This window comes from Triticum urartu, chromosome 5, assembly GCF_003073215.2.
Source record: "Triticum urartu cultivar G1812 chromosome 5, Tu2.1, whole genome shotgun sequence".
Classification (NCBI taxonomy): Eukaryota; Viridiplantae; Streptophyta; class Magnoliopsida; order Poales; family Poaceae; genus Triticum; species Triticum urartu.
The window spans coordinates 656,371,654-656,393,675 of NC_053026.1; the positions used below are offsets into that span (position 1 = coordinate 656,371,654).

At 45.2% G+C, this 22,022-nt stretch overlaps 2 protein-coding genes and 2 pseudogenes across 2 annotated transcripts; 3 read left to right on the plus strand and 1 right to left on the minus strand.

Annotated features, from left to right (window-relative positions):
* The first annotated feature begins 2,563 nt into the window (after nucleotides 1-2,563).
* LOC125506538 (non-specific lipid transfer protein GPI-anchored 23-like) lies at nucleotides 2,564-3,321 on the plus strand. Its single transcript, XM_048671332.1, has 2 exons — nucleotides 2,564-3,001; nucleotides 3,093-3,321. Exons 1-2 carry the CDS (start codon nucleotides 2,620-2,622, stop codon nucleotides 3,182-3,184), a joined length of 474 nt encoding a protein of 157 aa, XP_048527289.1. The 5' UTR covers nucleotides 2,564-2,619; the 3' UTR covers nucleotides 3,185-3,321.
* Nucleotides 3,322-10,770: 7,449 nt separating this feature from the next.
* On the plus strand, nucleotides 10,771-11,781 carry LOC125506539 (protein synthesis inhibitor II-like). Its single transcript, XM_048671333.1, has one exon. The coding sequence runs from the start codon at nucleotides 10,771-10,773 to the stop codon at nucleotides 11,509-11,511; it is 741 nt and encodes a 246-aa protein (XP_048527290.1). The 3' UTR covers nucleotides 11,512-11,781.
* Nucleotides 11,782-13,702: 1,921 nt separating this feature from the next.
* Nucleotides 13,703-16,327, plus strand: LOC125507649 (annotated as a pseudogene).
* Nucleotides 16,328-16,778: 451 nt separating this feature from the next.
* LOC125506540 lies at nucleotides 16,779-21,728 on the minus strand (annotated as a pseudogene).
* Between the last annotated feature and the right edge of the window lie 294 nt (nucleotides 21,729-22,022).

A 22,022-nucleotide genomic window follows, 5' to 3' on the forward strand; every position in this document is an offset into this window, starting at 1 on the left:
GCATACCTGGCCCGATGGAACTAGCACATTGATAGATTAGTGATACTCCTCTTATCCCTCGTGTACAACATGTGACTCGAACGACACTAAGAAATTAGCGCTGTCTTTGCCGTAGCTTCTCCACGTCGTATCCTGTGAATCTGCCTATGTTCGTGCACCCAGCACTCCTGCATCTCGTCGCTATCATCCATCTGATTCAAATCCCGCATCTATGAGCGACTTTAATTATATTGTGTTAATTTTGCTCCAGAATTCGATCGGCCTTTGTCTTTACTGGATCCACTTGAATCCAGTCTTCGTTTGTATGTGTTCATGCATCTTCAGATTGGATTCTTCTGTTGTACATTTCTATTCATCAACGGCGCGGCGGTTATCTTCAGTGGATCCACTTGGATCCAGTCTTCGTTCGTCTGTGTTTATGTGTTTTTAGATTGGATCCTTTTGATCAAGATTTCTCTTCATCGACAGCGGTTGTTGTTCTGATGCGCTATACAAAGAGTAGAAAATAGTCAAAAAATATTAACAAGTCATTATTCAACTAGATCATATTGAATTCATGCATCAGCCAACTCATCCAAAAGTCCGAACTGATGGAGGGAGGTGAGCAATATATTTCAACACTCCCCCTCACGTCTAGGCTATTTTAGACGTGGGATCGATGTAGGCCACAGAATCGTTTTATTTAATACTGCGTTAGCAGGGCCTTGAACTGAAGACCTCTTAGTTCGGATACTATATTGAATTCATGCACCAGCCAACTCATTCAAAAATCCGAACTGATGAAGGAAGGTGGGTAATATATTTCAACAAACCAAACTTGGAGAAGGTCTACTATTTGGTACTCACAGCTCTCAACAGTTCTATCTAGCAAATACGAAACCAAACAACTCAACTCCAAGCATAAAAAAATTGATTATTTTTTACAGGAAAGCTAGCTACTACAGATGTAGTATATATGAAAAGCATTAGTTGCATCATACGAAGCATTGCATCGATGCATATAGCTAGCTAGCAGTAGTACGGAAACAAAATAATAGTCCAGCTGGTTGGGCGGTAAGCCGCGTGCATTTTGTCAGAGACTCAGCTTATAGTCGACAAAACTTTTTTGGGTTTTTTTTTAAATCTATTTTATGTGTCGGGAGTTCCATTACGGCATCTTCAACAATTTGTTTGTTAGCTTCTTGATAAAATATGCCATGTCATCAACCAACACTTTAATATAGAAGTACTCCAATAGATTGTATCTAATTTGCTGAATAGAATGTGAGATAATAAATAGCATGCTCTTTCATTCTACATTGCAGCTTCTGCAAGAGGTGTTGGTTCATGTACATACATCCTTATTCTCTTTCCTCATTTATTATATGACACATCATCAAATATCTTATGTGTCAAAGTCTACCAATAACTATTTTACAACCATTGAAGATGCCCTTAGGCAGTACTTGGCTGTAAGGACCACCATCACGGTTCTGTAACCTAGGGCTTGGCTAGGCTTTTCACCGTGCAGGCCACGACGACACTCGGCATTTACCCTACACGTGGAGTTCTTAAATACGTGGAGTGTTTTTCGAATCATGTCACGGCGTACATGGTGGTACACCGAGCACTGCTATTAAATTTGCGCCATTGCGTCGCCACATGCATGGCTTAGAGGGATATAAGCCGAGTGGTGGATGTAAAACTCTAGGCGCACTGAGAAGCAAAGGGCAATATATGTTTTCATGTAACCCTATGGCCTCTGTCATGGCAATGTATGCAGATCTTCACTATGAAAACATCTAACCGGACGTGATTAATTAGTATCAGTGACAGACCAGAATTATTGATCATGGACGCGGTCAGCACTTATATCTCGCTTATGAACAGGCTTATCAGAAAACAAATGTGCTGACCATCATTCTAGCGCGTTATTCGGTGTGATCATGTGGACGAGACTTGCCTGCTTCCCCAGCGTGCTTCCATCCGTGCTCCCGCATACGTGACATGATTTGATTGAAACAAAATAAGGCCCAACCCCACCCCTTAAAATCAGGGGGAGATAATTAGATTAGAAAGAAAAAAAAGAAAAAGACAGTCGTAGAATGAAGTGCGAACACGGATGAAAGCATGAGGAGGGAACAGGCAAGCCGGATCCGTGACCATGTGGCACGCACGTCCGTTAGTCCCGTTGAGATCATGCATGTGCTGCGTCTGACGCGGCCACGTCGTGGGCGGCACAAACATGCACCATCATATCATTCTGAGTTGTATGCTAAACAAAAACTCCAGACCCACCCTGCATCATATCATTCTAACTGCCAGCTATGCAAAAACTCTTACTGCATGCCTGTCTTCTCCTAATCTCCGTGTTTCATGGAGAGAAAGGATCTGTTATGATCAGCATGACTGCATGACATGAGAGTCAACATCTCGTGGATTGAAAAATAAAATAAACAACGTAATCGAATGAGAATAAACACAGTGACAGACTAGTACGCCCATGGAACATGGGCAGCACGTACGCTCCAGCTCATTACGTTGGTGAACACATGCCTATAAGACATCCAAGCCGGAGACCCCTTTCCTCATCACACCTCGGTACCTCACCATAGTCGACGCAGCTAATCAAGATCGATCATGGGGCACCACGTGCGCCGATTAGTCCTGGTGCTCCTCTTCGCCGCCGCGGCCATGGCGACTAGTGAAGTGGAGACGACGCCGCCGATCCCGGACCAGATAGTCCTCCCGCCACTCCCGTCGCCGGCCGACATCCCGGCCACGCCGCCGTGCCTGAACAGTATAACCGTGTGCGGGGCAGTCTACGGGGACCCCTCCAAGCTGGCGCCGTGCTGCGTCGCGGTCAAGAAGCTCTTCAAGAGCGACCCGGAGTGCATCTGCAACGCCGTCGGTGAGGCCCAGAAGTTCGCAAAGAAGTGGGGGGTCAACGACACCGTCGACGGCCTGGAGATGTTCCGCCAGTGCCAGATGCCTACCACCAGCTGCGACCCCCGAAAACCAGGTTAGAAAGATGCATTATTTTCTTCGCCAATATATTCTCATAATAGCTATTTAGATTTATATCGAAGCTCTGTTGTTTGGTGAATTTGCAGGATCAGAAAATATTGGAAATGCGGCCCATACTACGCGATCCTTTGGTGGCTTTCAGATCCTACTTGTCTTCCCATTATTCTTCATGATGTAGGCCTGGAGTGCTGGAGGGCGAACTTTGCTTATTTTTTTGCACTCCGTTTCTTTCATTTTTAATATTAGGGATCTTGTTTATTTTATATGTTTGACTCATGATGCAATCAATAAAAATCGGTGAGTGGTTTCTCTTCATTTCTAATCCTCTCTCTAAGCTCTAAATATTCTTCTGCCAGCAAAAGGCATTTGTTCCTTGCATGTAAATGGAGCATGGGTGTGTTGGAATTAATGAGATGTTTACTGCAGCGTTTTGCCTTACCACAAGAAGAAATGTTGCAATGTACGAATGAAGTATTGCGCATGGGATTTTAATTGGTGCAATGATCGGATGGTCTATGTTTTTCATTTAATAAATATCTAACGGGCCAAGATGTTGGCCGATTCGGGGCTCAACCCGCCCAGCTGCCGGCTAGTGTACCCCTTCCCAATGCTTGTGTGAGGCTCTTTGGTACATATGTGTTGGCTTATTTCAGTGAGAGAACCTCTCGCTGATTAATGCAGACATTGATATGGATTAGTTAGTGCTTTTCTACCGGTATACATATTCCATCTTTTTGTCTGCTTCTTCTCCGATGTTGGACTTTGTCACAAGATCGATCACATCAAATAACACGATAAACACGCGCACACAAAACTAATAGCCAAGGGCCCGTATCGTGCCTTTTGTTTTCCTCTTTATTTTTCTATTCTGGTTTTCTCTGTGCTCACAGTTATAATAAACTCACGCACCTGGCTGTGTATATATACACAACCATGACCATCGTGAACCCAACTCCTATACGGACAAGCTACCTAGTCCAAATAGAACTCACGCTAACATAAGGAAACTCTAAACCGATTTGTCTATACTTTTCTATATTACTAGTACTACTAATTATCCGGCAACCTTGATCACACTTATACTAATCCTAACCAAACACGCTAGCACCCACGGCTACACTAGCCTAGTTAACTAGCATACTCCTAACATAACTCAAATTTCTTTGGATTAAGCTAACATCCGAGACATGCTGATATTAGTCGATGTTTGATCTTGTAGCATGAGCACACATAGCACATAATCTGGTAAATTTGGCCGTTAAAATTCAGCCCCATCAAGATCGGGAGGAGCATACATTTCGAGTTTTAGCATATGTGGTGGAGTAATAGATATCTCTAGAGACTCGTTATGTCATTGTGCTGGTATGTAATTAAAGATACCGTCAGAAGAGGATGGGCCAGCGAGTCCCGCGTCGCCCCCGAGCACCGGCCCTACATCGAGCACTGGGATACCATGTCCTATGAGATCCTCCATTCCAACCGCACAGGCAAGTGGTACGGGCCCTTCACCAAGATGCTAGAGACCCAGTCCATCATTCGCAACAAGCAGGAGGCGGTAGTGGTGATGAACATGCTGATGGATCTGGACTTCGAGCAAGTGCCCAAGGCTCACGTGAACTTTAAGTAAGCTTGCATACATGCTGCCTGGATAATGCTTTAGATAGGTTGTGCTCCATATTAATTCTCGATCGAGTCCATGTTTCTTTTCATGTTCGTCAAGTTGGTTAATCATCGGATCTAGTTGGATAATATATGTTCTTTCAGCACGAAATCTCAACCTCTCAAGTAATTTAATTAGTCAATTTTATTCACCAAATGTTAAACTTCTGTGTCAATTAAGTTTAACATCCTTCAATGCAAAAATAAATAAAAATAGCCTCACCTACTTTACGAACTACTTAGTACTTCCTCCGTCCGAATTAGGCTCCCTCATATTTTGGTTTAAATTTTAACCATCCATTACTAATAGCATATGATTTATATGAAAGAGGATTCACACCATATAATTTTTGTAGCATTTTTTAAATATTTTATCAGTTAACTTTATAGTCAAAATTTAACGTTAAATACAAGGGGGTCTAATAAACCCAGAGGGAGGCAGTCTGCTTAAACCAATGCTATTTTTGGCCGGAATGCTTACTCTGAAAAAGATAGATGGTGAATCACATTATCCGCGTAAGTTGTGCTCTCAAGAGGCAAAGAAAGTAAAGGTGGTGCTGCATCATTACGATGTTGTTTCACGAAAAAGAAACGTCCCCCGGAAAAGGGTATTTCCTAATCCGTAACGGCGATAAAATAAAGTGCGGGCGTGCCAGCATACAATAGTTACAAATAAAAGAGACACACAAGATCAGGGAACTCTGTATTTGATTAATTCTTTTGAGAATTACATCAAATGGTTCCCACACAAGTATATCATATTTCTCTATGCAATCTGACTAAGTTTAGCGACTGTGTAGCTTCAGGTTCCCAGAGCCTCGGAAGACGATCCGGTTAATTACATCCACAAGATGCATCTTGTAGAAAACCTCCGATTAAGCTGCTCTTGATGGTCGTCGTCTTCAACCTGAAATATTCTCCAAAATATATGTGGCCGATGTGGCCATGCTGTGACATGGTAAAGACTTGTCGGTCTTTAGACTAAGATATCCGGCCTCGTCGGCACCGGGTTCATAGCAAAGTCTCAAGGTGAACATTCGGCCTCATCGGTCGCGGACAAAGGGATATCCTGCCTCGTCAGCAAGGACGTATGAGCAACTTCCGGCCTCGTCGGTCACGGAAGGTAGTGGTCTCCTAACCTCGTCGGTCCAGAAGAAAATGTCTAGCCTCGTCGGCCTAGACTAATGAGTTGTTCCGGCCTCGTCGGTCGCGGAAAAGAAATCATGTCATGAGACTTCGTTATGGACACCTAGCCGTGAGGGCCGTCAATGAAATATCAAGATTTACATGCTAGGCATGTCATCATATTGAGTAACCATGTTGTTCAGAAAATCACGAAAGATATTTGGATCTGGATATTTAATGTCCAGCACGGGCTAAGCTAATTAGCCCGTGACAAATAATATTGCAATATGTCGTACTGCCTTCTCATCATACAATAAAATGGTGCGCCTTTGCGAGTCCACTTGAGCTGAGTCTTTTATATAAATATAAAGGGCTGGATCTGTCACGACACTAAATACTTTCAAGCCCAAACTCTCCATGATCAGGCTAAATGACTGTTCCAATTGTAGCGCAATCAACTCTAAAATTATGCATAGGAACGATCTGCTCCTAGAGTGATCCGAATCCAAGTTGAACATTCTAGTTCACTCCTCACATATTATGCATGGAAGAGATCAACTATATGAGTGATCTGCCTCTCAAATATTTCTGCTTGGCGACCATGGCAATGATCTGAATCCAAGTCAGGCACCAACTAAATTCCTCCATAAATATTTCTCTACGGATACGATATGCTAGATGAGAGCGATCCGAATCCAAGCCGAGCACTATTTGATTTTCTTCTCAAATATTTCTGTACGAAAACGATCGACTATGAGAGTGATTCGAATCCAAAATCCGGCACCAGCAACTTGCCACCAAATATATTTTTTTATACGGAAACGATCTGCTATGGGAGCGATCCGAATCCAAGTCATGCACTAGTTGATCTGCCTATCAAACATTTACCACATGCCGCAACTGGATTGGTAAACCAATCTAAAATAATCTGGGGCAACAAAAGGATTCGGTGTAAACCGATCTTCTAATATGAGGCAACCAGCTGTGAGAAAAAGGGACATCAGATCTCACCATTTCTTACCATAAGAGAACGTTGCCGTGTCGATGCGGCCGCCGGCCAGGCGAGGTATACTATGGGATTTTGGTGGAGTAGCAGGGCGGAAGTAGTGGGGCTTTATCATCAGGGACTATGCGAGATGTACATGTTCAGGGCTCCATGCATGCGAGCAGCCTGGCCGCGAGCAGCCCGTGTGTGCGTCCTCTCCCCCCTGTACATGGGAGGAGATGAGCGTTTTATAGGGAGCACTAGGGCAGCAGGATTAGCGAGAGAAATCAGTAGTGTGCCGCCGTAAGCTGTTGGCCAGAGTCCGATTCTTGCTCAGCGGCTCGCTTATCCTGCGTGCATGCTGAGCAGCCCGTACCAATCTATCTACTAGATAACTATGCAGTGTTATAAAAACTCATAGGCTAACACCGACCAGGCGGTTCGGCCACACGTACGTTACATGCGCGCTGCTTCCATGTACGTGGCTGGCTACGTGTTGACTCTTTCCATTGATAAACGTGCTATTTAGCAATACTATCTACTTCAGTCATGGCATGGCATGCATAGACTAGGACATGGGCTGTAGCCTCTCAAGCCCACTTAATTAAACCATAAAGATTATGCATGTACCAGCACATTCCTTTGTACTCTTAAATTCACACACTAGTGCTTCACATTATTATTTATATTTTCCATATGAAATGTGGGCTAGATAAATAAGTGACAAAAACTCATCAAACAGATGTCCATATGGTTCGTGCGTCCATGACAGTGAAGAGCACAAGTGGTCGAGCCTGCAAGCAGTCCAACCAATTAATGTACTTGGATGCAATGACCAGACGCAAATGCTGGATGACATTGACAACAGATCGAATTGCTATGTGCGCAAAATGCGAATGTTATAATCGATGCTATGTCTTTGTCAATCAATTCTAATTAATTTGTATTCAATCAAATGAAACACTGTTTTTTCTAACCAATGCTAATTAATTTGTTGTTCAATCAAATCAAACAATATATAATTGGCACAAGCTCAAACTCAAAGCTATATACATATATGCACAAATTTAGCTTTGTAAACGCATGACCCATGTTCTCCACGGCTGGTGGAGTGTTTTTTAGATCTAGAGTAGCAGAGCTACTCAGAAGGCCTATTATACTCGGACAGCATCAAAGTTCATAGGCAAGTTGGTACATCGCCAATGAGCACTTGATCTCCATCTCTTCTGTTCAGAGCAGCTAGCTCGTGAGCCAGGGCATTATTGCATCGCTCGTACCAAACTTCACGCATTGCCGACCTGAGTCCTCTGCTCTTCGTGCACTTGGCGACAGCATGGTACTCATTCTCTTAGTCTTGACCACAAATACTGCAGGTTGCATCCGTTTTGAGGGTTCGTTTAAACTTATTTTCCTTAGTGGCTAGTGTTTTAGTTGCCACTCTCCAGCCGAATATCCGAATCTTTCTGGCAACATTAGCTTTTCATATTAGGTCCCAAATGCTGCGGTCATTGGCTTCTCTTGCTGAATTGGGCGGGTTATAGCTTGGTTGGGCAAGACTTGCTGCAAGCTTCTAGGCACTCTTTATTGAAAAGACTCCATTATTTTCGTAGTGCCACGCTAGTCGATCCTCAGCATCGGAGCTCGGGATAGGGATCTTGTAGATCACATCGGCATCGAACGGGTAGAATATCTGTCTGATTAGACTTCCATTCCACTCCTTCCTCTCAGGAATCATGAGTTGGTTCACCCATCGAAGCCCTGATCTCCGGATGAACGCCACTGTCATGAGCCCTTCCCTTCTTGGTAGCCATTGGTCTCGCTGAATTTGAATGTTTTTCCATCGCCCACCCTCCATATTATCCCTCTTTTCAGTAGCTGAAGTCCGAACTCAATGCCTCTCCACACCGGTGACGCATCTGTCGCAAAAAACGGTGTCCATGAGGTTTCCATTAGGGTAATACTTTGACTTTAACACCCTCGCACACAGGCTCTCTGGGTTTTGAATCAACCTCCACCCTTGTTTTGCAAGTAGAGCCTGATTGAAGAGGTGCATATCTCTAAATCCAATACCACCTGCTCTCTTCGGTTTTGTCATGCGCTCCCATATATATATTCTTCTTATTTCACAAGGCGAGTCATGTTTAAAAAATTATGAAGTAGATGTAGCTTTTATTCGGTGGATAAAGAAAACACATCCATAGTACACATATATAATTTGGAGTACTATAATTTGGTTTGCATACAAATCCCCTATGAAGTTCATCGATAGTGAAATTTTGGCATAAAATTGACATATATGAAATTGAATATAAAATTGACTTATAAAAAAGAATATTAAATTAGCAATTAGATTTTGGTTTGGCAATAAGTAATATCTAGTCATAATGTCCAGTGCCATTGAAACAGGCCTAAATATATCAACATGATAGAATCGCTAGAACGCATGGCAATGAGACGATTCAAACAAGTGAATCAGAGAGTATAATGATGTACAATGGCCCCCTACAAGGTATACATGTGGTCATGTACGAAGAATCACGAGGTCGATGCCAGATATATATGTGACAGCTAGTGTGTCATAAGAGTTAATGAAGAAAACAATGTTGCCACTACAACAAATCGTGTGAAGTATGCAAGAATATGCCAGTTCTGGTGAACAAACTACAAGTTGTTGGAAAACAACATTAACACGGCAAGAAATTACAAGCTATGATGAAGATTCAGTGGGAGATAATGTTTTCACACTAATTCCTATGTATAGTAACTGATAAGTACATTCTCTTAGATGTCACAAAAATGTGTGAAATATGCAAGAGTACAACTCATTTATGGTGAATTAAATACAATTTCACTTAAAACAACATGATCATGATAAGATAGTACTCCCTTGGTCCCATAAATATAGTGCGCATTGGTTTTCAAAAAGTCATGTTTAAGAAACTTTGACCGAGTTCATAGAAAAATCATCTATATTCGAAATACCAAGTATATATCTTATGCAAATATATTTCAAGATGAATCTAATGGTGCTTATTTGATATTTTATTATGTTGATTTTTGAAATTAAAGTCGGTCAAAATTCAAAGATTGAGTTTTTTTAATACGCACTATATTCCGGGGCAGAGGGAATACAAAGCTATAACGAAATTAAGTGGGTAGTATACCAAATTCCGAGAAATGGGAACACAAATAAATATTGTCTCAAATGGGCAACCGGCTGAGGCAACTAGACTAAGATGACCATGGGTTGAAGGTTCTAGATACATGACATTACGCAAATGATGAGTTGACAAGAACACAAAGTTTAGATAGGTAACACATTGTAAGATTTAATTTTAAGGAAAATATTAAAAAGGAAACTAAGAACTTGGTTAAAAATATTGTTCTACATAAGGCAGTAGGTCTCAATTCCATTCTCTCATTTTCACATAACAACGGCAACAACATATAATAAACCGCTTAGAATTTCTTGTAATAAAATACAATCATATTTATCAAGGCAGGTTCAAAACAATATATTTATCAAGACTTACAGTTTATCTACAATTTTTTTTATAATTTAAATTGTGTAATCAAATAACTTGCCAACATGATGAAAACGATATATTCATAAATCTTTGCATGCAACTGTGTGGTTTTCTCAGCTACTTTTAATACGATAATATAAAAGCCATCATCCAAAAAAAAAAACGGCAACACATAGTGTTCATTTCCTCGTGAAGCAAAAAGCTAGAGTTGGAATGAAAAGCTGGAAGCTGCAATGGCATCACATGCATAGTACTCACATCCTTGTGCTGAAGGCAGGCACAACATGGGTGCCAAGCACGGCCTGTCAAATCACGCTCTTCTTCTGACATTCACGCTGGTTCCATGCATTGCACTAGCAGCAAGCACAGTTGTGTCATGCGATCAGCGACGCTGGTGTCAGTTGCCCGCCATATATACTACCACTTCATTGTCAGTGCTGACTAATTGTTCACTGCTCAAGAGAATAGATGGACGGATCCACCATCAATCGACTCGCCGACATGGCCGTGTTCCTCCTCTTCCTCCTCATACTTGTTCTGTCCGTCAGCCACATCATGCACGCAGACGGGTCAGGAGCAGTTGCTGCCCCCAGCCTCGTCATCGTGACGCTGCGGGGTCACGGCCCCGACGACAAGACCTCCGTGGCCGTGCAGAGACACGACCTCTCCTTCGCCGGCTTCACCAACGGGAGAGGCCATTGGCAGGCCTTCCCAGGCTGCGAGCACCTCTTCCCTGCGTCCACGACCCTCCCGTTCGGCAACAGCTACAGCGAGCTCATCGGCGGCCTCGACAACCTGCCCGGCGTGCCGCTTGGACGGGAGGCGATGATGGAGGCCTCCCGGTTGCTCTCCGCCTACCACCCGGGCGCCGACGTCGAGCCTGTCAAGCGGGCGCTGGCGGCGATGCAGGTCATGATAAGCGAGGTCCAGCGGCTGGAGCCCATCCGCAAGACAGTCCTTGAAGGATGGGTGACCGGTGCCCGCGTTGCCCCCGAGCACCTGCCCTACATCGAGCACTGGGACACCATGTCCTACGAGATCATCCGCTCCAACCGCACAGGCAAGTGGGACGATCCATTCACCAAGATGCTGGAGACCCAGGCCAACATCCGCAGCTTGGAGGAAGCGCTCGCCGTGGTCGGACTGTTGCGGAATGCCGACTTCCAGCAAGTGCTCAAGGCTCACGCCGCCCCTGTCAACGTGGAGTAAACATACTTACAACAATGCTTTTTTTTTTTGAGGGGAATACTTACACCAATGCTGAAACTCTAATAGAGATACATGAGGAATCACGTTACATAACTCAAATAAACTAACAAATGCATCTTTATATGGGAAAGTGGGAAAGACACTCGGCCTCTGTGTCAAGTGATGCACACAACCAATTATTCATTATTCGAAAGTTCAACATAGGAATATAATAAATTTATGTAAATAAATCTCACAAATGGCTGCCCCGAGGGCAATTTAAAAGACATAAAAAATGAACCTCATGCATAAAAATCATACTAGTAAGCTACCAACCAAATCGGTTGAACAACCTCGAATGGTCATCTTCCATCGGTTAAACATAGCCTGGGTATTTGATTACTGAATTCGAACCTTACCAAACCGAAATGGAATGAACATTTAGTATTGTTAGTGGTTAACTGTAAGGTCAACAAATTGCTTACCTTTGAAGCTCTAGGTTGGTCGGTTAGAAACCAAATTAGTTCAGTTAGTACCAAACAAACCAATTATTCAAATATGACCAAACCGACTAGATCATTTATGTAATTTTCTCAGAATGCTAGCTCATCCACATGTGGCATCTCCCCTAGGCCTACACACGTCAGACCAGCAGACTACTAAGAAATGGTGGATGACAAACATGAAAGCTTGGTGCCACGTGTTAGTGTGCAACTACATAATTAGTGCATGCAAGCGTTGTGATTGCTTCTAGAGTGTGGCACTACGTGAAAGATGGGTGTCACGTACTAGTGTGTTGACTACTACAGAATTAGTGCATATAAGTGTCGTGCTTGCTTCTAGAGTGCTAACTACCTCATGAGTGTTGCTGGTGCTACTTTTTGGTTAGAAAATTTCTCATGCTGGTGATCCTGTATGTGCGCCTTTTGGCGATGGAACCATGAGCGGGTGCAAGTTACGGGGCCATGAATGCACTTTAACTTGCAAAATAGTTCACATGTGTTATTAAAATCAACCTTTCTTAAAGTTACATGTTTGTTTGCCCATAAAAATCTTGACTGCATGGTCATCACTTCAAAAAATAGCACACTCAATAAATTAACAAGATGAATGTTTAACACTCATCAGCCATACAATTCTTGAACATATATATTCTTCACTATGCTCACCCGCATAACGAGTAACTAAAAAAACAGTGTTTGATGAAGAAGTAAATGAAGTTCTAAGATAGAATAACCTTTTAAAAAAATATCAGCACAATAATTTAGATTCTTGAACATGTCATCCTTTTTCATGTAATCACTGATGCTATTAGGTCGAAAGATAAATCTCACCAAATGCAAGTTTCTGAAATCACGCGTGTTTTTTGCTCAGATGTTAGGGAACACCAATATAAACACATAAGATTTGTATGAAGTAGTATTTTTGTGCAAATTATTTGTGCTAACCATAACATGAAATTCACATTTTTCTAAAAAAGATCATTATTAGAAGAAGATGATAAGCTGGAAAAATGTTTGTTGAGATATTATACAAAAATAACTTAAATATGTTTTTTTAGATCTTTAGCAGCGCCATGGTCACAATTTGGTACAGTTTCTGGAAAGACATCATGTGCATTAGGTACTTGTGGGAGGGTGTTACAAAGCAGTGCGGAAGATTCACCTTATCTCGATTACCTTGATCTCCAGTCCATATCTTGGCTTGCAAGTTGCGATGAATGACTTTTCAGGCATATCACCCATCATTTTGATTGCAAACTTGCTACTTGAGCCTAACAAAGCTCGCAATTTCTTAAAGTAAAGAACTCGTCTTAGGACATTAATTTATATGTTGGAAACTATAACTGCACATAATTTGTTCTAGAGAAGACTAGTATATCATGTTACCGAGATGAGTTTTTTACGTGCATGTTGCACTTCTTCATTGGTTTTCTTTCTTTCATAGCTGAAACTGATTAAGATCACGCATGCCTTCGATAACACTCAATCAAGATCACATTGCCTATAAAATTCTTGAGTACATGGTCATCACAAAAAAAAGATCATGCTCAATAAAAATCACACCAGGACCTTTTGTGGTCCTCTAGATGGAAGCAACACATACCCCATGTTGGCACTCCGTTGCTTATCAAGCAAACAGCGTGATCACCTACTCCACCCCACTCCACACCACCATGAAAGGGGTAAAATGAATGCCTAGAGAATTGGAGATGGATGTCCTGGTCCAGAAGATCACCGGGTTCCATGATGCCATCGCCAAGCTGTCATGGCTCAACCCATCCCCGGACGTCGACGCGCTGTTTATAGAGTTGGTCACCGCATGCATTCCCCCAAGCCCCACAGATGTCACCAAGCTTAGATCGAAGACGTAGGGGAAGCGAGAGGGCCTCACCCGCCTCTGCGATGAGGTCAAGGAAAAGCTGGAGGAGTATTTCCCTGACATGCTCGCCGCCTTCGAGAACCCGCTGGGCCACCATGGCTTGTTACCCTGGTACCAACAACTACATCAACCTCAAGAAGCTCAGAGTATGAGCTTTTGGTGCTCCACGTTCCTTGTGGCATCGCCCCTCCCCGCTTAGCCTTCATCGGCTATGGTCCATTTAGGTTTAGCTCCTTTCTCCTCGTGACACGCTACCTGCCTTACACCATGTTTGAAATAGACGACCTTTTTGACGTGCCCGACGACCGTGCCGATAAGCTGTTCTGCATGGACTCGGATGTGGGCGTGCGCATGTCCTTCCACATGGCCGACATAGCAACCTTGCCGGCGAGCTCGCCGCTTAAGATGTTGTACTCCTGGACACACTCGTCGACATGGACGTCGAGGACATGGTGAAGGTGGTCGTGCTCCTCGGGGCGCACATGGCAGACAGGGTAACCCTTGTCGTGCACGATGCTCATGGAGCGCGCGTGGTTCCTATACCCGATTTTGGACACCGTGGACATCAGCCGAAGCGAGTTTGAGGTACTGGCCGTGTGCCATGCCAACGACGATGTCGTGAACTCTATCATTATCACATAGAAATCCAAGGACGTGCAAGCCAACGGACTTTGCAGCAAGTGTGGTAGGATGGACAGTACAAGCGTGGCACGATGTCAGTGGTCAGCCCTCCGTGCAGGTTCGGTGAGATGGTAGGTGACATGACCCAGCAGACTGAGGAGTTTGCCAACGTTGAAGTGGCCTATTGATTGTTCATCGCTGGGAGAACTAATACAACTGGCTGCTTGACCGGTTGCAGTTGTATGTGGTCATTATCCTACAAGTACTGGATTTCAAGTCATGTGTCGTTTGTACACAATAATGTGATTGTGGGACTTAAAGGCACGTATTTATGTGTAAGCAGTGTTGAGGATTTTTTTTCCTTTCAGAAATAGTATGTGCAAGTGATGAGAATCAATAGTTTTCCCTGTGTGGCATAAACATATAGATTGATGTTTTACGATTAAGCTATACAATCTTTTTCAATGGATCAGTTGCACATTTCTCACAGAAGGGTTGCGCAAATAATACATCAGACCTTTAGTGTCAACAATATGCAACGGAGTAAATATTTATTCTTGTTATTTACTTTGTTGTTTCCCTTAACTAGAAATGTAGTTGTCTTGTAGTTGTTTTGCCATTCCTCGGATATTGACTTGCGGCATTCGATCCAAGAGCATCTTCACTTATGGATAGTTCGGGCCCCCGCCCACATAGACTGTGCGCCTTTGCGTCAATGGCGCATGGATGTTTGTAGCTGACGCACCCCCCTCCCTCCCTCCCTCCCCCTTCCCCCCATTAGCATTTCGGGGGGTGTTTATGTGATGCATGGAATGCTTCGTTGCTATTATTAATACAAAAATGTTTAGGTGGGCGATCGCCCCCGGTTGATTGTTCAAATAAAAAACATCGTTGTGCTAGTGCACCGGTCGCACCAATTCCCTTGGTGCACCAGATATGTTCCCGCCGTCCCTCAGCCCATCCCCAGACGTCGATGCGCTCTTCACCGAGCTGGTCATCGCGTGCGTTCCCCCGAGTCCTGTGGACGTGACCAGGCTAGGCCCGGAGGCGCAGGAGATGCGGGAGGGCCTCATCCGCCTCTGCTCCGAGGCCGATGGGAAGTTGGAGGCGCACTACTCCGACATGCTCGCCGCCTCCACCTCAATATGTTCCCCTAGTACAGCAACTACATCAACCTCAGCAAGCTAGAATACGAGCTCCTGGTGCGCTACGTGCCCGGCGGCATCGCCCCCGCCCGCATTGCCTTCATCGGCCCCGGCCCACTTCCATTCAGCTCCTTTGTCCTCGCCGCGCGCCACCTGCCCGACACCATGTTCGACAACTACAACCTGTGCGGCGCGGCCAACGATTGTGCCAGCAAGCTGTGGGCGCCCGCATGTCCTTCCACACGGCCGATGTCGCAGACCCCGCCGATGAGCTCGCCACATACGACGTCGTGTTCCTGACCGCTCTTGTCGTCACGGCCGCTGAGGACAAGGCCAAGGTCATCGCACACCTCGGTGAACACATGGCGGACGTGGCGGCTTTCGTTGTGCGCAGCGCCCATGGAGCCCGTGGGTTCCTGTACCCGATTGTCGACCCCGAGGACATCGGCCGAGGCGGGTTCTAGGTGCTGGTCGTGTGCCACCCCGACGACGACGTGGTGAACTCCGTCATCATCGCACAAAAGTTCAAGGACGTGCATGCCAGTGGACTTCGGAGCGGCCGGGCTGGTGGTGGACAGTCTGCACGCAGCACGGTGCCGGTAGTCAGCCCGCCATGCAGGTTTGGCGAGATGGTGGCGGACGTGAACCAGAAGAGAGAGGAGTTTGCCAAAGCGGAAGTGGCCTTTTGATCGATCGTCGCATGGAGAGAATAATGAACGTGTATGTGGTAATTTCCTACCTCGATGCTTGATCGCTTGCAATCGCATGCACGTGGTAATTGTCCTACTACTACTTATATATTTCAAGCCATGTGTTCTTTGTACCCAATAATGTATGTGTGGTGTTTAAACGCGAATTCCTTTACACCTTGTACGTGTAAGTGTTGACAATGATGAATTTCAGTTCACCCGCAAAAAAAAGAAGTACGATGGATTGGGCGTCATACTAGTACGGGGGCGGGAGTACCTTTGTACGTTGGACGGAGCACGTAGGCGAGGCTGATTGACTATGGGAGCGGGAGTACCTTTACTTGAAGCAAGCAAGCTGAAACCATAGATATATTATCACACCAGCTAACACGAACATGAACGAAACATTGACTCCGGAAGCCGCGATGGACCAATTGCATGAACGTTCACTTTACATCGGGGTGGCGTGAGCCTCGAGCACTTCCTCGAAGTCGGCATTCCGGATCATCCCGACAATGGCGAGCGCCTCCTCCTTGCTGTGGAGTGCGGATGTTGGCCTGGGTCTCTAGCATCTTGGTGAAGGGCCCGTCCCACTTGCCTGTGTGGTTGGAGCGGATGATCTCGTAGGACACGGTGTCCCAGTGCTCGATGTAGGGCAGGTGCTCAGGGGCGACGCGGGCACCGGTGTCCCATCTGTCAATCCGAGGCGCTTCATTGATCTATTAAGAACCACGCAATCATATAAACATGACATCAAGATTTGTGAACGATGTTCATCGATATGGCTATATCTTCAGGGCCTGCCTACAGACATTCCTCCTCATGACACCGTCACAATACCACACCCCGGCCGTCCGAGCGCCGGCACACGCCGCAGGCTCTCCCGCGTGCGCGTGCTATTATGTTGGCATATGTTATATCGTGTGTCTACCCCGATATATATGAGAGGTCTAGGATACAAGTGTCCTACTAGGACACAACTCCTACCCTGTCTACACATAGTCTAAAACCAAGTTCAACTGTAACCTACCTTGTACAATAATATTTGACACAACTTTAATAAACTCCACCTTAGCGAATATTATTTACCACCTTGGATTCATCCATGCGTGATACGCCATGAGCACCGCTGCTACTTCCAGACTCCATGTGACTCCACTGCAACTGTACTCCTTTCTCGTCTTTTTCATAGTCAACACTCCAGCAAAAATGAAGCTCCTTGTTACTCTAGTTTGTGCTCCCAACTTTCAAAGAATCCGTTCAACGCCATCACACACCGACCACTGTCTGCGTGAAATTGAACAACTCACATATTGGGCGCCACGTATAAGAGTTATCTGAAATCAATATCACCGCTCTTTCTTGACCGTCTGTCTGAAACTTGAAGAAATTTCACCGTCACCATGTGTCATCCTGAGTCAAATTCACAGTTGTCTCACCCTTCTCCTAGATAGTCTCTGACATGCCTCACCGCTATAGCACTTCGCCTCTTTCTGTACTAGTCGTCCGCACTTTGCCATGCGCACTTAACACCATAGAATATACGGCCATGTACTCTCTCAGCTTTTGACAATTTCAGACTTTCCTTCACTCTCTTAGATTCTTCATGGTTAACTTCTGTCTATCAACCGACACCGATAGACCCAGTCACCAACTTGAATTTGGTACTCGTCAACACTACTTCAGCACCCCTTGCACACTTTGTCTGACCACATGTCTGACCACCAGTGCCTTGGTCTGTCGTTGTGTCCGTGCTTACCGCACGCCTCGCCGCTATCACCGTGTCGAGCCTCTACTGTCCTGGTCGAGTCTCCCGGGTAGCTAGCCCACACTGCCTCAACCCCCACTGCAGAGAACCATCGATCATCATCGACCGATGCCGGGTATCACGTCTCCATCAGACCATTGGGCCCCAGCCTGATCCACGTGTCTCTCGCTATCCCGCTGAAATAGGCTTCGACTCTCCGAATTCTTACGCCGTCACTAGTAGAAAAAGGACCATTTGTCCCGGTTCATAAGGGACTTTAGTCCCGGTTCTGAAACCGGGACTAAAGGGTCGTTACTAAAGGCCCCCACCTTTAGTCCCGGTTCTTATACGAACCGGGACTAAAGGCCCTCCACGTGGCCGCTGTATGGAGGTCCACTTTTAGTCCCAGTTGGTAACACCAACCGGTACTAAAGGAAATTTTATGATTTTTTTTGATTTTTTCCCTCTGTTTCAAATTTCTGAATTATTTTAACCTCTAATCTCTAATCACCACTCATCACTTCTCAATTTAACCTCTAATCTCTAATCATCCCTCATCATTCCAAATCATCTAACTTCCCGGACGGTCACCCATCCTCTCACTACCCCAGCCTGTGCACGCTTAACTTCCGGATTCTATTCTCCCTCGTTTCCAAGTCTGCACTTGTTGTTTTCCTGACAATAGTAAGATGTCAATCCTATTAACTCTCAGGAGTTTAGCTTGAGCATGAAGTTACACATTTCACTGTTTGAGTTTGAAACTATCGTTCTAAAAAACAGTAATTATTTAGTAACAGTAATATTTCTTGAATAAGTAGTTTGACCATTGTTTGACCACAGTTTGACTAGATTTGACCAAAATTTAAAAAACTGAAATAATTATTTAGTAACACTAATATTCTTGAATAATTATTTAGTAACACTAATACTTCTTGAATAAGTAGTTTGACCATAGTTTGACTAGATTTAACAAAAATTAAAAAAAACTGAAATTTGAGCATAACTTCATGTAGTTGTGCCTTGCTACCCCGCGTCTTGTCGACTTCAAGCTCTCTTATATGTGCACCATCTTGAATCAACCCCGCGCCATAGTCCGTCGAAGCCGCACAAGCCCTCAGGCTTGCACCACATGTTTCCACGCCCCAGAAGTCGGCCACCATTAGCATCACACTCCTATATCGTCGTCGCTGAAATCACCGCCATCTTCTGCTTTGACCAACACCCCTGTCGATCCATCAGACTATCCAGTCCGACCCAGCTGAAATTATCTGACTGCAACCATGCTCCACCATGCGTCATGGCCAGCCCCAGACATCTCAATGCATTACTCGATGCCCTGTGTTTGCATGATCCTGTCACGACGCGCTCCAGATTCCTCCCGAACCTTATATGCACGTCTTTCATCCTTTGTCGTACACACTCCGAGCACTTCCCGCAAACATGACCCACCAGAAAAAATCTCCATGCAAACTTGACCCCACGGATACTTTCTGCATAATTTTTCTTGTTGCCATTTGCTAGTCACTCATGTGTACGCGTAGACCTTTAATCCAGAACTTGTACCTTTTCATGCAGCCTTCTGTATCCCCTTAACATAATAGGAACCAAAAAAACCTTTCTTGATTCCACGCCAATGCTCCTTAGACATCATGCATGCACGTCAGGACTTTGTTTCTTTCCTTTTTTTAATAACAAATCTCCGGCTCAGCAGTCAACGTAGCACCGATCCAATCCTGCCGCAGCATTGCCTACACATAGGAATGAAAATGGAGTGGAAACTTTCCGTTTTTCCGGAAAAAAAATGAAAACGGAGAGGAAATATGAAAATGGAAATGGAAATTTACAAAATGAAAGTGGAAATGAAATTTTTTATGCGGAAACGGAAACAAAAACGGAATGCTGTTTTCCAATGGAACATGGATGGAAACGGAACTTTCCGTTTTCATGAATATGGAATTTCTGCTTTTACTAGACCTATAGCTGCTTTGTAGCCCAACCACCAAAGAGAACACAATGACACAATTAGTAGAATGAATATGAGACCCAACTTCTACTACCACACATGTACTCAGCTTGACCCTATACACAATTGTCCGGTACTACTACAATACTACGCTAAGTTGCTAACATAATGATATTATTTTGTAGCCATATTAACAACTTATTAAATTTGTTTGTTTTTGTGTGTATTTCTCTATGATCAAGGGGTTTTTAAGTTAATGATCAATGCCTCTTTTTGTTTCTGTATCCGCTTTGTATTCGCTCCATGTCCATTTCTAGTAGTATCTGTTTTCGTATTCATTTCCGAGGTTTCTGTATTTGTTTCTACTTCTATGAAAAAATGTGAAAACAAATATGATAGCACTCGGTTCCGTCCGTTTCCGCTCTGTTTTCATCCCTACCTGCACACACGCCCGTGCCTGAGTCGCACCAGTCCTTTGCCTTGCACCCGAGCACCCGTGGCACCAGCTCTGCCTTGTACTCAGCCTGATCAGCATCCAGCAGCAGTGCGACGCGCCGCCGCCGCTTCGCATCGATCGAATCGATCTACGTATATGTCACTTCGGCTGCCGCCACTTCATGCGATCTGCTTGATTCCAATTGATCCTCGATCGTACCGCTCTTCGACTTCGACTTCGACTCTGCTGTTTCCCGTCGCCTTGACAACTCCGACAATCATCGTGACAACATCCACGACCCGATCTCCAGCGCCTTGGTGACTACAGCCAATACGTCCACGAACTCTGCGGCATTCTCTAGATCAACAATGCGCAGCATCCTCGTAACCTTGCTCATGATACCACTTGTTAGAATAATCCGAGGCGCTTCATCGATTTACCGAGGACCAAACAATCACACAAACACGACACCGAGATTTGTTAACGAGGTTCATCGATATGGCTACATCCCTGGGGCCTGACTACGGGCGCTCCTCCCCATGACACCGTCACAATACCGCACCCCGGCCGCCCGAGCGCCGGCACACGCCGCAGACTCCCCCGCGTGCCCGTGCTATTATGTTGACATATGTTACATCATGTGTCTACCCCTGATATATATGAGAGGCCTAGAATACAAGTGTCCTACTAGGACACAACTCCTAACCAGTCTACACATAGTCCAAAACCAAGTCCAACTGTAACCTACCTTATACAATAATATTCGACACAACTTTAACACCATTCATCGTTGAGGGTCTCTTTGATGGCCCCAATCGCTGGGCCTCGCTACTCACAACCTTCATCACCGTCAGCGCCCGCTTGACCGGCTCCACGCCGCCCCCGAGCGGTAGGCGGCGAGCACGCGAATGGCTTCCCGCCCCAGCGGCATGCCCGGCAAGTTCACAAGGCCGCCGATGAGGTCGCTGTAACTGCTGCCGAAGGGGAGGGTCGTGGACGTGCGCAAGAGGTGCTCAAGGCCAGGAAAGGCGTGCCAATGGCCGCTGCCATCGGTGAAGCTGGCGAAGGAGAGATCGTGTCTGTGCACGGCAACGGAGGTCTTGTCGTCCGCGCCGCGGCCGATTAGCCGCACGACGACGGGGCTGCGCGCAGCAACTGCTCCTACGTGTCCGTGCTCGCTGTTGCCAGCGGCAAGGACAAGTATAAGGAGGAAGAGTACGAAGGCCGCCATGCTGGCGAGTCGGTTGACGGTGGATCCGTCCATCTCCTCTCTTCAAAACTAGAAGAGTGAACGATGAACAATCAAGTTGTAGTATGTATGGGGGCAACGGACACCCCAGCGCACTGATCGCGTTGCCCAACGGTGCTGGCTAGCTAGTGCAATGCATGTCACCAGCGTAATTGTCAAGAGAAGAGTGGACATGATTCATGGGCCTCCTTTTGTTTTCGACCGGCCGTGCCTGGCGCCCATGTAGCAGCGCAAGGATATGATGCCCATGCAGCTTCCAACTTCCAACTTTCATCTTTTCCTTCACAAAGATGTGATGTG

Excerpts from the sequence above, each read along its gene's own strand:
- LOC125506538 (XM_048671332.1), top strand. The coding sequence starts at position 2,620 with ATGGGGCACCACGTGCGCCGATTAGTCCTGGTGCTCCTCTTCGCCGCC. Across the intron at positions 3,002-3,092 it reads CTGCGACCCCCGAAAACCAG|GATCAGAAAATATTGGAAAT; the intron begins GTTAGAAAGATG and ends GTGAATTTGCAG.
- LOC125506539 (XM_048671333.1), top strand. The coding sequence starts at position 10,771 with ATGGACGGATCCACCATCAATCGACTCGCCGACATGGCCGTGTTCCTC.